The following is a 14,841-nucleotide window of genomic DNA, read 5'->3' on the forward strand; positions in this document are numbered from 1 at the left end:
TTTTATTGCCTGTGTATCTGTTTATGGGTTTTTAAAATAGGTGGACTCATATTCTTCTTTACACTCAGTATTAGAGTGTTGGCATTTTTCACATTACTATGTTACTTGAAGACTTAATGTATACAATACAACCTCCAGCTATTTAATAATTTATAATAACCTACTTCACTATTATAATAGTGCAGATTCCATGTCAGTCCTCTTCCTTTAGAAAATATTAGCAATTATTTTTTATTACCTTTGGAATTGCTTTGTCAATTTTTGTTAAATCTCTTTGAGTGTCTGATTAGAATTATAATAGACTTCAAATGAACTTTTAGAAACCTAGTCCTTTTCAAAAATACATTCTAAAATTATATAATGTTACAGTCATGAAGACTTTAAGTGCCACTACTAGCCTACCCACCTCATTAAATTTTGTTTTTTAAATTTCAAAATTACTTTGTTTATTCCTGATTATGATTAAGGTAGTCATTTTAGAGAATCAGAAGAAATAGATAAGCAATAGAAAGGATAAGCGCTGTAATTCTATCATTTATCAGCAAATCACATGTATCTCACTATCTAGTTGTCACTTTCACCTTTCTTTTATTTTAAAAATAATTCAGAAAATTTGGATTAAATTATACATTTCTTGTGGCGCCTGGATGGCTCAGTTGGTTGAGCAACTGACTTCGGCTCAGGTCATGATCTCGTGGTTTGTGAGTTCGAGCCCCGCGTCAGGCTCTGTGCCGACATCTCAGAGCCTGGAGCCTGCTTCTGATTCTGTGTCTCCCTCTCTCTCTGCCCCTCCCCCACTCATGTTCCGTCTCTCTCCGTCTCAGAAATAAATACACATAAAATTTTTTTTTAATTATATATTTCTAATTCATTAAATGTATTATGAAATTTTCATCAATAAATATTTTTCTTCACCATATTAAGCATAAACTAATGTAATAGCTCTTTGGTTAGACACTTAAGTTAGTTTTCATTATTCAGTATTATTTACAAAGCTGCTCTGAACTTATTTGGAGCTAAAGAGTGTGCTCATCCAGGATTATTTTCTTAAGATAAATTTCCAGAAGTGGAACCTCATGGGAAAAGAAATGTGAAAACCTAAGTGTTTTGATATGTATTGCCAAATTGTTCTCTACAAAAGTAGTACAATAGAGTTTGTGATTGATCCCTTACCCATTTCCTTGTCCACATTTAATACTATATCTTTGAATGTTTGCACAGTTGATTGGCATAAATGTTATCAATTGCATATGTTTTACTAATGAAGTTGATACTTCAGGTTTTTCTTAGCCTTTGTGTTTCTATTACTCTGAGTTGCCTATTTATGAACTTCGGCCATTTGGGGGGCTGTTCTTTTTTCATTTTTACAGCTGTTTGTGCTTTAAAAATGTTAACCCTTTCAGTAATATGTGTTATACATATTTATACCACTTTCTTTGTAGCTTTTTAGCCCAAAGAAGGTTTTTTTTTTTGGTCATATAGGATTTTTATATTTTTATGGATCTATAATTTTCTATTGAAGTTTTCTGCCTTTAGTGCCATAATATTTAAGAAGTCTTCCTTCATCACAAGATCATACATACCTTCACCTGTGTTCTGTTGTATCATTCTTACAGATAATTGTGTGTGTGTGCTTAATTCTTTAATTCATCTCATGTTTATTTTTGTGTAAGGGAGTAAAACATAAGAATTTTGTTTTAGGTCATCAGTAAATTTGTGTGATTTTCTTCATATAAAGTCTAAACATCCCCTGTTAAATTTATTCTTAGGTATCTTAAGTTTTAATTACTAATGTCACTGAGATTTTTTTCCATTAGTTATTAAATGGGTTATTGTTGGTATATAGGAAATTATTTTTGGTATATGCATACTAGTCAATAGCGTTAGTGGTTTCTCATCTTGTCTTCAATTTAGAAAGAATGATAGTACTTTGCTATTAGGCATCATTTTAAACGTTTAGATAACAATGTTTTTTTACACAATAAAATTTATTCTTATTCCTAGTTTATTAAAGATATGTGTATGTGATGTTGATAGAGATCAGCTATAGCTATAGATATCTCCTTGCTCAAATACTTGAAAAAGAATCTCCATGGTTTGAAAAGAGAGGAAGATAATCCACAGTGATGATAGCAGAAGCTACTTTCAACTTTTAATCTATGATTGCATTAGTAGCTTTTCAGAAGTTGAGCCATTCTTATATTCTAATATTCTCTTCTTCTATTCTTATATTCTTAGGGTATACTTTTTTATTACATTACTGGATCGGATTCGCTATTGTTTTGTGTGGATGTTTGCATGTGTGTTTGATAAGATATGATTTTCTTTTGGTTTTCATATGAAAATTACACTAATCCCAGAAAATGAGTTACTTAGCTATATTTCTCTTTCTAGTTTGTAAACTATAGAATATAGTAGTTATATTGGGATATCATTTGTTTTATAGATATATAGATATAGATTTAGGTATAGATAGAGATACAGATTTAGATATAGATTTAGATATCATTTGTCTTTTGGATGTTTGGCAAAAGTTGACTATGAACTTCTCTTTATTTAATTATTGTTTATATTTTGCAGGGGGATTAGGTAGGTTGACAGAAATGCTGTGTGGAAGTTAACAGATTTCATAAATATCAACTTGGGTAGATTGTCAAAACATAATATTGAGTGAAAAAACCAAATTACCCATTCATCAGTCAATGGACATATGGGGTCTCTCCATAATTTGACCACTGTTGATAATGCTGCTATAAACATTGGGGTGCGTGTGCCCTTTCATATAAGTATTTTTGTATCCTTTGGATAAATTCCTAATAGAGCAGTTGCTAGTTCATAGGGTAGTTCTATTTTTAATTTTTGAGGAACCTCCATACTGTTTTCCAGAGTGGCTGCACCAGTTTGCATTCCCACCAACAGTGCAAAAGTGTTCCCCTTTCACCACATCCTTGCCAACATCTGTTGTTCATGAGTAGTTTGTTTTAGAGGAGATGTGGTATATATGTATATACAATGAAATACTACTTGGCGATGAAAAAGAATGAAATCTTGCCATTTGCAACAACGTGGATGGAACTAGAGAGTATTATCTAAGTGAAATAAGTCAGAGAAAAACAGATAACATATGATTTCACTCATATGTGGAATTTAAGAAAGTTAACAGATGAACATAGAGGAAAGTAAGGAAAAATAAGATTAAAACAGAGAGGGAGGTAAACCATAAGAAATTCTTAAATATAGAGAAAAAACTGAGGGTTCCTCGAGGGGAGGTGGTTAGAGGGATGGTTTTAAATGGGTAATGGGCATTAAAGAGGGAACCTTTTGGGATGAGCACTGGGTGTTATGTGTAAGAGATGAATCACTGAGTCTACTTGTGAAGCCAAGACTATACTGTTAGTGAATTTGAATTTAAATTAAAAAAAAAAAAAGCAAATTACCAAATAGTATGTACAGTTGATACGATTCCTTTAAATTTTAAAAACACACAAGAAGTGTTCATATTCTTCATGTATAGGTACACACATAGGTAAAAATCTGTTAATGGAATGGAAGGAATGCAAACCCAACAAAATAATAGTGACTATCTGAAGGAAGGGAAACACTGAATAGAACTATAGAGATCATGGTAAAAAGGGAATCTGAACTTTATACTTTATTATATAAATTTCACATTTTATTTTAAAAATTAGTGTTAAGCAGGGGTGCCTGGGTAACTCACCTGGTTAAGCATCTGACTTTAGCTCAGGTCATGATCTCACAGTTCATGAGTTTGAGCCCTACATTGGGCTCTGTGCTGACAGCTCAGAGCCTGGAGGCTGCTTCAGATTCTCTGTCTCCCTCTCTCTCTGCCTCTCCCCTGCTCACGCTCTGTCTCTCTCTCTCTCTCAAAAATAAACATTAAAAAGAAAAGTCTTAGGCAAATACTAAAATGTCAACAGTAATCCATTCTAGGTTGTGGGAACATGAAAACACTGGTAATTTCTTTTTTTTTTTTAATTTTTAAAGGAATTTCAAAAATTCTGACTTTTGAATTTTATCAGATAACTTCTGAGGATCTATTGCAATGACCTTTAGATGAATTATACTAACAAAAGTTTAAATTATTTTTATTGCTAAATGTGTTTTATTGGATTTTTTTATCTGGATTTTAACATGTGTTATTTATATTTTTGTGATATCTTTTCTAGGTTGTATAATCAAACACTAGTTCTGTATTACTGTTACTGTGCTCTTTGAAAACTTCTAGTATATCATTGCTTCCCACAGAATAAAGCCAGGACTTTGAGATTAACATTAACATCTTTCTAAATCTGACCCCATCCTCACTGACTAATTATATCTGTAGCTCTCAAGCACACAGCTGTCTGTTTTTATCATAATTGATTTTATTTTCCCTAAATAATCTTTTTTTGCTCCTTTGCATACTTTTTTAAATGTCAATAATGTCATCTTCCTTCAGTTAGTAATCTGCTCTCGTTCTTTCAAATTTGTTTCCTTTGTCATTTCCTTTATGACATACGTATTGTATAATGTGTGTGTTTATGTGTGTGATTTTCCTGTAAGTTTAGTTATTCCTGGAGGAAGTAGGGATGTGGAAATGATCAAAAACTAATGTATACAGGCTACTTATTCTCTGTGTAAAGTAGAATGGGGGACATAGAGATACACCACCTAAACTGCCTGTCAAGGATCTGTTGCCCTAGCTGCTAAGAGTGCTTTAGGGGACACCCTTTAGCTGTCAGCCCCTTTCGGGGTTTGCTTCACCTACAGAGAACTTCCTCTTCTAAAGACATACTCTTCCAGGAACCACCTAAATCCAGTGACTGATCAAGTTGGAGGTGGAAAGGCCTAGCTATTTCAACCCAGTGCAGGATAACTGTGATGGGCCCTTTCAGCTCTAAAGCCCCTTTTAGAGTGCTTTGAGGTTGTTAGGCATATATTACAGCTGACTTCTCTAACTTCCCAATTATGCCTCTCTCTTTGCCTTCCATAGATATTGATCCCAAAGGCACTCCCAGTAGATATTCTGCACACTAAATTTCACCTCAGAGTCTATTTCCCAGTGAACCAAAACGGCAATAAGTAGTTTTATATTTCTGTTATAGCCCTTTATCCCTCTGTGTTTTGTTTGTATACATATCTGATTCCCTTATTGAACTATGGCTAGCTTGAGGGCAAGAACCATCTTTGTATTCCTAGTATCTAGCACAGCAACAGCATTCTAGGCTTCGGTAGGAGATATACACACACGCGTGCACACACACACCCACACAAGTTATCTGAACAAATTTACAAGATATAAAAATTTAAGATTTTTAAAGATTTTGTTTTAAATGTTTTCCAGCTTTCAGATGAAATGGAGACGAAGAAGACTGTAGAGGTATTTAAAATTTCTGTTCTATGAGATTATGTATCAAAAGTATTATGTAGAGGGGCGCCTGGGTGGCTCAGTCAGTTAAGCATCTGACTCTTGGTTTCAGCTCAGGTCAGAATCTCAAAGTTCGTGGGTTCAAGCCCCTCATCAGGCTTTGAACTGACAGCTGTGGAGTCTGCCTGAGATTCTGTCTCCCTGTCTTTCTCTGCCCTTCCCCCACTCTCTGTTTCTCTCTCTCTCTCTCTCTCAAAATAAATAAACATTTTTTAAAAAGTATTATGTGGAAATGAAAAATGTTTATAATAACATAGATGTAGCTATAAATATAGATGGAGCTCTGAGGGAAGAGGTGGGTACAGGTATAGAAGCTTTCTCCTGCCTTTCTTTATCGGTAGTTTAGCTAAAATTCTTGATCATTTGGGTTATGTCAAAGTTGGTTCTGAAATATGATTTTGTTTTGCTTTTGTAATTTGGCATATGAATATGCTAGGGCTCTTAATTTCATGGAATCAGAAAATATGAAGATTTTTTTAAGGTAAGATAAATATTTTTCACTTATTTTAATAGGAGAAAGTGAAATAATTATGTTAATGAATTATAGTTAAATATTTATCTGTCTTCTGTAGTCCTGTGAGACTACTATACTGAAAAGGGTGAAGTAATTAGTGTTCTGTGATACTTCCCTCTTTCTAGGGTTGCAGCTTCTCAGGATTCAAAACAAATGAGCTTACTCAACTACCCAGACATTTGGATGCTGAACAAATTTATCTTTTTATTTTAAAAACCCAGAAGTTTGATGTACGTAAACATTGTTATTGTATGATACATTTTGAGAATATGATTTAATGAATCAGACCTTTATTTAAAGCTATGACAAATTAGGTATTAAGCATAAGCATGATTGAATTTTGAAGGCATTAAGTCTGGCAAGAAAAGACCAGTAATATTTAATACCCTGATCACTAGAAAAAAATGTATTGGACTCTGTGTTACTGCCTCAGGAGTCTGAGGTTGCTACTGTGCATTGCCTTGGCATGTGACTGTAACAAGTGTTTTCCCCTCCCTCTCCTGCTTTATCAGCTCAAGATATTTTAGTCTGCTTATTTTGACCCCAAAATAACTTATGGGAGCCCTTCCCCACAATCCCATCTTTTGTGCCTCCAAGTGTCTGGGGAATTTTTGAGTAGTATCTCCACAGGGTGGCCAGTTGAAAAACTGTAAGCATAGGAAGGTAACTAGATCATTGCCCATTGGTTGCCAAAGGTGGGCTGAGAGTTCTGTGGTTACTAATACTGATTTCCCACTTAAATATTAGGTGGTCACCTAACAAGGTTTCCATTTCCTGAAGGCTTAAACAACGCTCCCTTATCCCCAAGCAGATTCCTTTCAGATAGTTCTCTGAGATGAAGTTGGCTCCTGGTAGGCCCTCTTCCCCATCTTTCACCTCCAGCTTTCCTGTGCCTCTTTGTTTCTCAACCCCAAATCCCTGTTTGTTTCCTCTCCTACAATAGTCCATCAGAAGGAACATAATCAGCCATTAAGCCCCTCCTAATGGTTGCAGTGTTACAAGAAGTAGAGTCTGATTGACCTGGTTTGGATCTTCTGCTTACCCTCAGGCAACTACAGAGCACCTCTATTAACAACTATATCTAGATTCAGTAATGACACTCTGTCTTATTTTCCATGCTAATACAAATGTTTTTCAATTCTCTTTTACATTTTGTGGGATTTTGGTGACAGTGAAGGCTTAGTGTGACCTCTTTATACAATCACCTGATCCCATTTTTAGAGAAATACTATAGGTGTTAATTATAGTTATGCCTGGATCATGAGCATATTTATTTCTTTTCTCTGACAATATTTACCACACTTTCCTCAGGAAAAATATTTTATTGTTATAAAAAAATTGTGATTCAAATCAGTTTATGAATGTTGTTCTAGATAATCTATAATATTTTTTCTAACTCTAAAATTCCATGTTCTAAGATGGTACTACTATATTTTAAATATGGGTCCATGGGGCACCTGGGTGGCTCAGTCTGTTGAGCGTCCGACTTCGGCTCAGGTCACGATCTCGCAGTCCGTGAGTTTGAGCCCCGCGTCGGGCTCTGTGCTGACTGCTCAGAGCCTGGAGCCTGTTTCAGATTCTGTGTCTCCCTCTCTCTCTGGCCCTCCCCCGTTCATGCTCTGTCTCTCTCTGTCTCAAAAATAAATAAACGTTAAAAAAATTAAAAAAAAATATGGATCCAGTACATCTAACACAAATCAGAAGATAATCACATAAACAAGACATAAAAGTGCAGCTATGATGAATTTTTAATATGGTTAATTTGGAGAATGCTTGCATTTTTGAAAGAAATAGTAAAGTGAAGAGGGGAAGTAGATATGGGTAGAGGGTGGATGGAGTATGACAAGCATCTGGGTATATCTTGGCATAGATACCCAGTGTTTTATTTGGTAATATCCCTAGCTGATTTCAAAAAAGAATTTAAATTGGTTTACTATAGCATGTACAATGCAATAGCATTAAAATAAATTATGAGGTTATAGTAAAGAGAATAAGTGTAGGAAAATAAATATAATCAGAGAAGATTATTTCATAGAAATGCTTATGATAACAGACCAAGGGATTGAACTTAAGGATCTGAAACTTGCAAAGAGGAGGTTATAGGGCTTCTGTTACAGGAATGGAAGTATGGGAATCCATGGAATTAACGAATTCACCTAACCCCATCCAAACATGTTCCTTTACATACAGTCATTAATTTAGTTCCTTGATGAGAGAAAGTGTACATTATTCCCTCTACCTCCCAGAACAGAACCATGGTTACAGGTGATGCTTACTAAACACTTTATTGAATTAAAGTGAGTGAAAAATGACCTATATTCTGAATAAGAGTAGAAAGCTGAGCCACAGGCATAATGATATACATGAAAAGAAATTCAAAAGAAAATTAGAAGTCATTTTGTCTAACCTAGACTCAATGTTAGGAAAAAAAATAAAGTTCCAAGTTAGATAATCTAGGTTTTAAGATATGTTTACATTTACTTAAATCAAAAAAAAAAAAAAGTATCACAGAGTGGTGAGAGGAGAAGAGAGAACCTTTTAACTTTTTCAGCTGTGCTTGGGGTTTTGGGGCAATTTCCAATTTTTGATTGTTTTGACTAAATATTGATATACTTTAAAGAATTTGAAATTTTACTGAAAAAGGAAGTTAGTGATACTAGACATAGCCAAAACAGAATAGAAGCAATCATGCACTTACTATACACTGAAAAGAATCTTTGCTTGAAATTTGCAAATAATTTAAACAAAACTATTCAGCTTTTCCCTGTATTTCAATTTTCTACTTTTTTTCTTTATGTACTTTACATATTTCCTTATAATTAAGAAGTACTAAATCTAAGCTGTTAAGCACTAAGTGCTAAATTGAAGCTGTTACCAATGGACTCCATACTATAATTAGTGTCCTATGAAAGAGAAGTGCCCCCACAGAATCATGACAAGGAATCTTTTTTGGCATAAAAGTCAGCATGATATCCTTTTGTAGACTTGTACTTGAGGAACAGTAATTCATACCTATAGATTTCATTAAAGTAAGTCTTGAACTGTAATGAATCTGGCATTTTAAAACTTTTAGTAAGTCAATAAGATAAAATCATCTATTGAATGTGCCTATTTAAAGCAAGATTTCTGGTCAACATAAATAGATTTAACTTTATGTGACAATTTTTATCAATTGCCTAAGGAGTACACTCTTAGATAGGGTCTAGACTTACAATGGGGCTTGTTGGGATAAAATTCCAATATTGTTGGTATCTGTCTTTAGTATAAAAAGGAAATTGTAGCATGTATTGTGGAATTTTTGCTGTTCTTAGTCTAGCCTACAATGTCATTTCAATAACTACTATGCAAATCTGATTGTTGAGCATATGAAATGTGGTTAGTGTGACTGAGATGAATTTTTTATTTCATTTCTTTTAATTAACTTGTATATGAATTTTAAAAGTAATAGCTGATTCAGTTATTGAAAGCTCTCAATTATGGTTGGAGCAAAATCACAACTCTGTATTTTATGAAGTCTAAATACTGACCTAGTATTTATGATAAAAATGAATTGTTCAAATTGAGATGTGCTATAAATATAAAATATTTACAGTATTTCAAACACCTGCTCCCACAAAAGAATGTAAGATATTTCATTAGGAATTTTTTACAACAGGAGCACCTGGGTGGCTCAGTTGTTTAAGCGTCCAACTTCCGCTCAGGTCATGATCTCACAGTTCATGAGTTTGAGCCCTGTATCAGGCTCTGTGCTGACAGCTTAGAGCCTGGAACCTGCTTCTTATTCTTTCTCTGCCCCTCACACACACACACACACACACACACACACACACACACACACACTCTGTCAAAAATAAACATTAAAAAAAGAATTTTTTACAATTATATGTTGCAATGATTATATTTTAAATATATTTTATTAAATAAAATATGTCATCAAAATTAATTTCACTTTTTACTTTTTTAAATTGGCTACTAGAAAATTTAATATTATCTACATGGCTCAACTAAATTTCTATTGAACAGTGCTAGTCTATAACCATTGAATACATACTCTATATACAGCCTATTTACATTAACATGTTTTATAATGTATTTTAATTTGATCTCCATGTGTCTTTTGTTCCACAGGAAAAAGTTTTTAAAATCTGGAAGACCCATTTTCTCTCAGAAGCTTCTATTGCTCTTTTACATGATTCATTTTGGTGGTGGTTTCTGCATAAATTTAAGGTATGATGTTATTTTTTAAACTTCTTTTTTTTAAGTTGATTTGTAGTACAGTGAATTTTTTAGTAGAGATAGCAGTGGTACAAAAAAGTGTTTTTTGGATCCTTTCACAGAAATTGGGTTTTTAGTATTCTTCACATGTTAGAAATCCTGTTTAAAATCTAGCGTTCTTTCTGGAGCACCTGGATGATTCAGTTGGTTAAGCATCTGACTTCGGCTCAGGTCATGATCTCATGGTTTTTGAGTTTGAGGTCTGCATCCGGCTCTACACTGGCAGCAAAGAGCCTGCATGGGATTCTCTCTCTCTCTCTCTCTCTGTCCCTCCCCTGCTTGCCCGTGTGTGTGTGTGTTCTCTCTCAATAAATAAATAAACTTTAAAAAAATATCTAGAGTTCTTTCAGAGGAGTTAAAACTTTAATATGGATTTCAAAGATCCTGAATCTTCGTTAATCAGAAAAAAATTGGTGAAATCAGTGTAGTGAATAATACAGTTTTAGCTTAACTCAGTGCTATAATGTGCTGACAAACAGGTAAACAGAAAACCCACTGTAAATCATTGCAGGAATTTTCATCTGGAAAATAGTCCACACCTCTGATGGATACAGGGTCTTTATTTGATTCAGAAAAGTAAAAAATTCTGATTGGGTTTAAGAAGAGAAAGACATCTGGATATCTGGGAAAGATATCTGGGAAACAGTAAGAGAATGGAAATAAGAAGCACATGAGTCTTACAGTTAGAGAATATGGGAGCCTGGGAAAAGTGGTGAATACCAATGACTGTTGTATGTCCTCTGGATCTGGGAGAGTAGCAGAATGAGGAACCCTGGGATCACAGCCCAAGCACTAAGAAGATGTGCCATTACATCAAAGAAGTTTACAAATAGACTCCTCTCTCTGCCTTTCCCCAGCTCAAATTACTTGCACAAAGCTGCTTATGGATTGTCACAGGAATTTTGTACCATGAAGCAATGGGTATTAACCAGTTTTACATACAAACCATTCAGTTAGTGCTATATGTTAGAATAATTAGTGTAATTCTAGATTAAGGTTATCTGTCCTGTATTTCTGATATTGTTAGGAGCTCTGGATATAGCATTATCTAGGGAAATTCATGAAATCAGGAGAATTTCATCACCTTAAATTTCTTTCTCTAGATCTGGATGCTGAATTTATGTTTTTCCTTGAAACAGAGAAACATTACATTCTGGCTTTAATCTGTTAAGATTATATATAACAAGTTTTTGAAGGAAACATAATCTAAGAGTGTTTCTAGTAACTGTTTTGTCAGGCAATAATAGTATTTTATTGCTTTGAACAAACACAGATTTGACACCAAAATATTAATGACCCACTGCATTTATATTGTTTTTTGAATAATAAGGAATTAGATTTGTTTTATCTTTAACCAAGCTATTCTGTAGAAACTAGTGGACTTCTGAAATTAAAATGTAATAATTTAGTAATAACTTTAAAACATTATAACTTAATAAGATTTCTAGTGTCATTATATTTGACTTGTTTTGAGAAGGAATATGTAAGTTAGTTGGATCAGTCTTCTGCTAGTGTTCTAGGGAACTGACAGGGGCAGTTTAGGGATCCAGATCAAATTGAAGCAAACTTTCCATGATTTAATGAGAACAATTCCTCTTTCATCTGTTTTGTTCATTGCATTTTATCTATGACTTTATTTCTAAGAGGGTTTATTATAATATATATACATATTATGTTGAAGCTAGTGAACTATATAAAGTGGGAATAGAGCTATTCCTTGAATATTTGTTTTGTTAGGTAAGCTCCTCTTTTAAGCTTTACTATTGTTTTAGATGGATGCAAAACACATAAATTCTATCTATATTTGAATACACTTTATGAAGAATAAATAGTACTGATTTTATACCTAGAATATGGTAAAACCACAAACCACTTGTTCAATTACCAATAGTTTATATGACAAAATACATAATCATATTCTAGAATGTAGCATGCTTCAGCATGGTAGCTTTAAAACATATTTCAGTAATTGTTATAGATTAATATAAAGGCATATTTCCTTTATTGCCTATGTTTAGTGATAACTAGATCTAGTAGAATTTTAAACCTGGTTTTCCCAAATAATTATTGTGAAACTTTGGGCTAGTCAAAAAACCTCTCTGAACTTCACTGATCTCATCTCTAAAAAACAAAACAGGTAGAAAATTACATATACCCTGCTTTTTTCCCCTAAAGTTGTTGTATTAAAAGTGACATGAATAAGAAGACACCTAGTAAACTTTGAAATACTATATAAATATAATATGGGATTCAACACAATAGAATTAAGAGATCTGACTTTCAAAAACAAGTTTATCCACTTAGTAAATAATGTGTCCTAGAATAGTTATTTACCTCTCTAAATCTTTCATAAAATAAAAAAATCACATACTTTGTATGTTTGTTGGGTTAAATGAGAAAGTACATGTAAACTTGTTTACATGGAGCTACGTATATAGTGTTTAATGGATGTATCTATCATTATTATTATTATTATATTAATTGAGAGAACACAGTATTCCAAAAATTGGGGGCCAATGTATAGGCTAAGTAACAAAAGTTTCCCTGATGATGTTTGACTAGAAGAACTTCAGTAATGATATTTCAATATACTTAATATTTTTAAAAATTGCCCTTGGGACTTGGGCTCCTCCAAAGATTCAGAAATCTGTAAAGCACATTATTCCCACCCATATAACAACAAAGGAAACCCATATAACCTATAACATTACAACTTTTTAAAATTTATCATGTAGAGTAAATTTCAAAGCAAAGAATGTTAGCAGGGAAAAAGAGAGTAATTGTATGATGGTAAATTGGTTGTGTCATTATTATTACTAATAGGAAAAGTCATAAATAGATGTTCTAACACCTCATTCTCAATAATTGGTAAAATATACAAAAAAATCAGTAATTATATAGAAGACTTGAGTAACACTGTCAACCAGATTGATCAATCTAATTGACATTTACTAAATATTTCTCCTGACACAACATAATATAAATTTTTCTCAAGTACACATTAGACATTTACCAACGACTTTCTGAGCTAGGAAAACATCCTAACAAATTTAAAATAATAAAGTCATACAGAGTATGTTTTCTGACCAAAATGGAATTTATAAATGAATAACATAAAGCTGACACCAAAGCCAAAGATATTATAAGAAACAAAATAATCTATAGACCAAAATTCTCTTTGATGAATATTGATGCAAAAATCCTCAACAAAACACTAGCAAACTCAGTTCACAATATTAAAGGATTATACACTCTGACCAATGGGATTTATTCCCAGAATGCAAGTATGATTTTTTTTAAATGTTTATTTATTTTGAGAGAGGGTGCATGCAAACAAGGGGAGGGGCAGAGAGAGAGAGAATCCCAAGCAGGCTCCATGCTATCAGCACAGAGCCCAATGTGGGGCTTAAACCCATGAACCATGAGATCATGACCTGACCCAAAAATCAAGAGTCAGATGCTCAACTGACTGAACAACCCAGGTATGCCAGTAAATGATTTTTTAATATATTGTTGAATTTAGCCTACTAGTATTTTATTGAGGATTTTTGCATCTGTGTTCATCAGAGATATTGGCCTATAGTTCTCTTTTTTAATGGTGTCTTTATCTGGTTTTAGTATTGGGATAATGCTGGCTTCATAGAATGAATTTGGAAGTTTTCCTTCCTTTTCTATTTTTTAGAATAGTTTGAGGAGAATAGGTATTAACTCTTCTTTAAATGTTTGGTAGAATTTGCCTGTGAAGCCATCTGGTCCTGGACTTTTATTTGTTGGGAGGTTCTGTTTTTTGTTTTTTGTTGTTTTTTTTAATCCAATGTCTTTGCTGGTTATCCATCTATTCAAATTTTGTATTTCTTCCTTTTTAAGTTTTGGTAGTTTACATGTTTCTAAGAATTTATCCATGTCTTTTATGTTGTCCAATTTGTTGGCATATAGTTTTTCATAATATTCACTGATAATTGTTTGTATTTCTGTAGTGTTTGGTTGATATTTCCCCTCTCTCTTTTATGATTTTACTTATTTTAGTCCTTTTTCTTTCCTTTTTGATAAGTCTGGCTAGAAGGTTATCAATTATTGATTTTTTTCAAAGAATCAGCTCCTGGTGTCATTGATCTGTTCTGTTGTTTTTTTAGTTTCTGTATCATTTATTTCTGCTCTGATCTTTATTATTTCCTTCCTTCTGCTGGTTTCAGATTTCTAGTTCCTGTAGGTGTAAGGTTTGGTTGTTTGAGGTTTTTCTTGCTTCCTGATATAGGCCTGTATTGCTATAAACTTCCATCTTAGAGCCGCGTTTTCTGCATCCCAAAGGTTTTGGACCACTGTATTTTCATTTTCATTTGCTTCAATGTACTTTTTAATTTATTCTTGTATTTCCTGGTTGACCCATTCATTGTTTAGTAGCATGTTATTTAAACCCCATGTATCTATGGACTTTTTAGATTTTTGTCTTGTCGTTGACTTCTAGCTTCATAGTGTTGTGGTCAGAAAAGATGTATAGTATGACTTCAGTCATCTTGAATTTGTTGCGGCCAGTTTTGTGGGCTAATTTGTGACCTAACATGGAGAATGTTCCATGTGCATTTGAAAAGAATGTGAATTCTGCTGTTTTAGGATGGGACAATCT

The 14,841-nt window shown here is 33.3% G+C and overlaps 1 protein-coding gene across 7 annotated transcripts in view; it reads left to right on the plus strand.

The window, feature by feature from the left end:
* FAM227B (family with sequence similarity 227 member B) overlaps positions 1–14,841 on the plus strand; it is a 195,121-nt gene that overhangs the window by 17,020 nt on the left and 163,260 nt on the right. For 5 of the 7 annotated variants that reach the window (XR_002078047.2, XM_019442162.2, XM_019442163.2 and 2 more), the window contains exons 6-8: positions 5,345–5,380; positions 6,068–6,172; positions 10,071–10,169. Coding sequence is in view for 6 of the 7 variants with exons in the window: in XM_019442162.2 (XP_019297707.2) it covers positions 5,345–5,380; positions 6,068–6,172; positions 10,071–10,169 (240 nt within the window). In the remaining variant the exon portion in view is untranslated. The remainder of the gene's footprint in view (positions 1–5,344; positions 5,381–6,067; positions 6,173–10,070; positions 10,170–14,841) is intronic. The other 2 variants (XM_053889081.1, XM_053889082.1) reach the window with 2 other exon arrangements.

This window comes from Panthera pardus, unplaced genomic scaffold, assembly GCF_024362965.1.
Source record: "Panthera pardus isolate Hobbes unplaced genomic scaffold, ASM2436296v1 HiC_scaffold_24, whole genome shotgun sequence".
In the NCBI taxonomy this organism is placed as follows: Eukaryota; Metazoa; Chordata; class Mammalia; order Carnivora; family Felidae; genus Panthera; species Panthera pardus.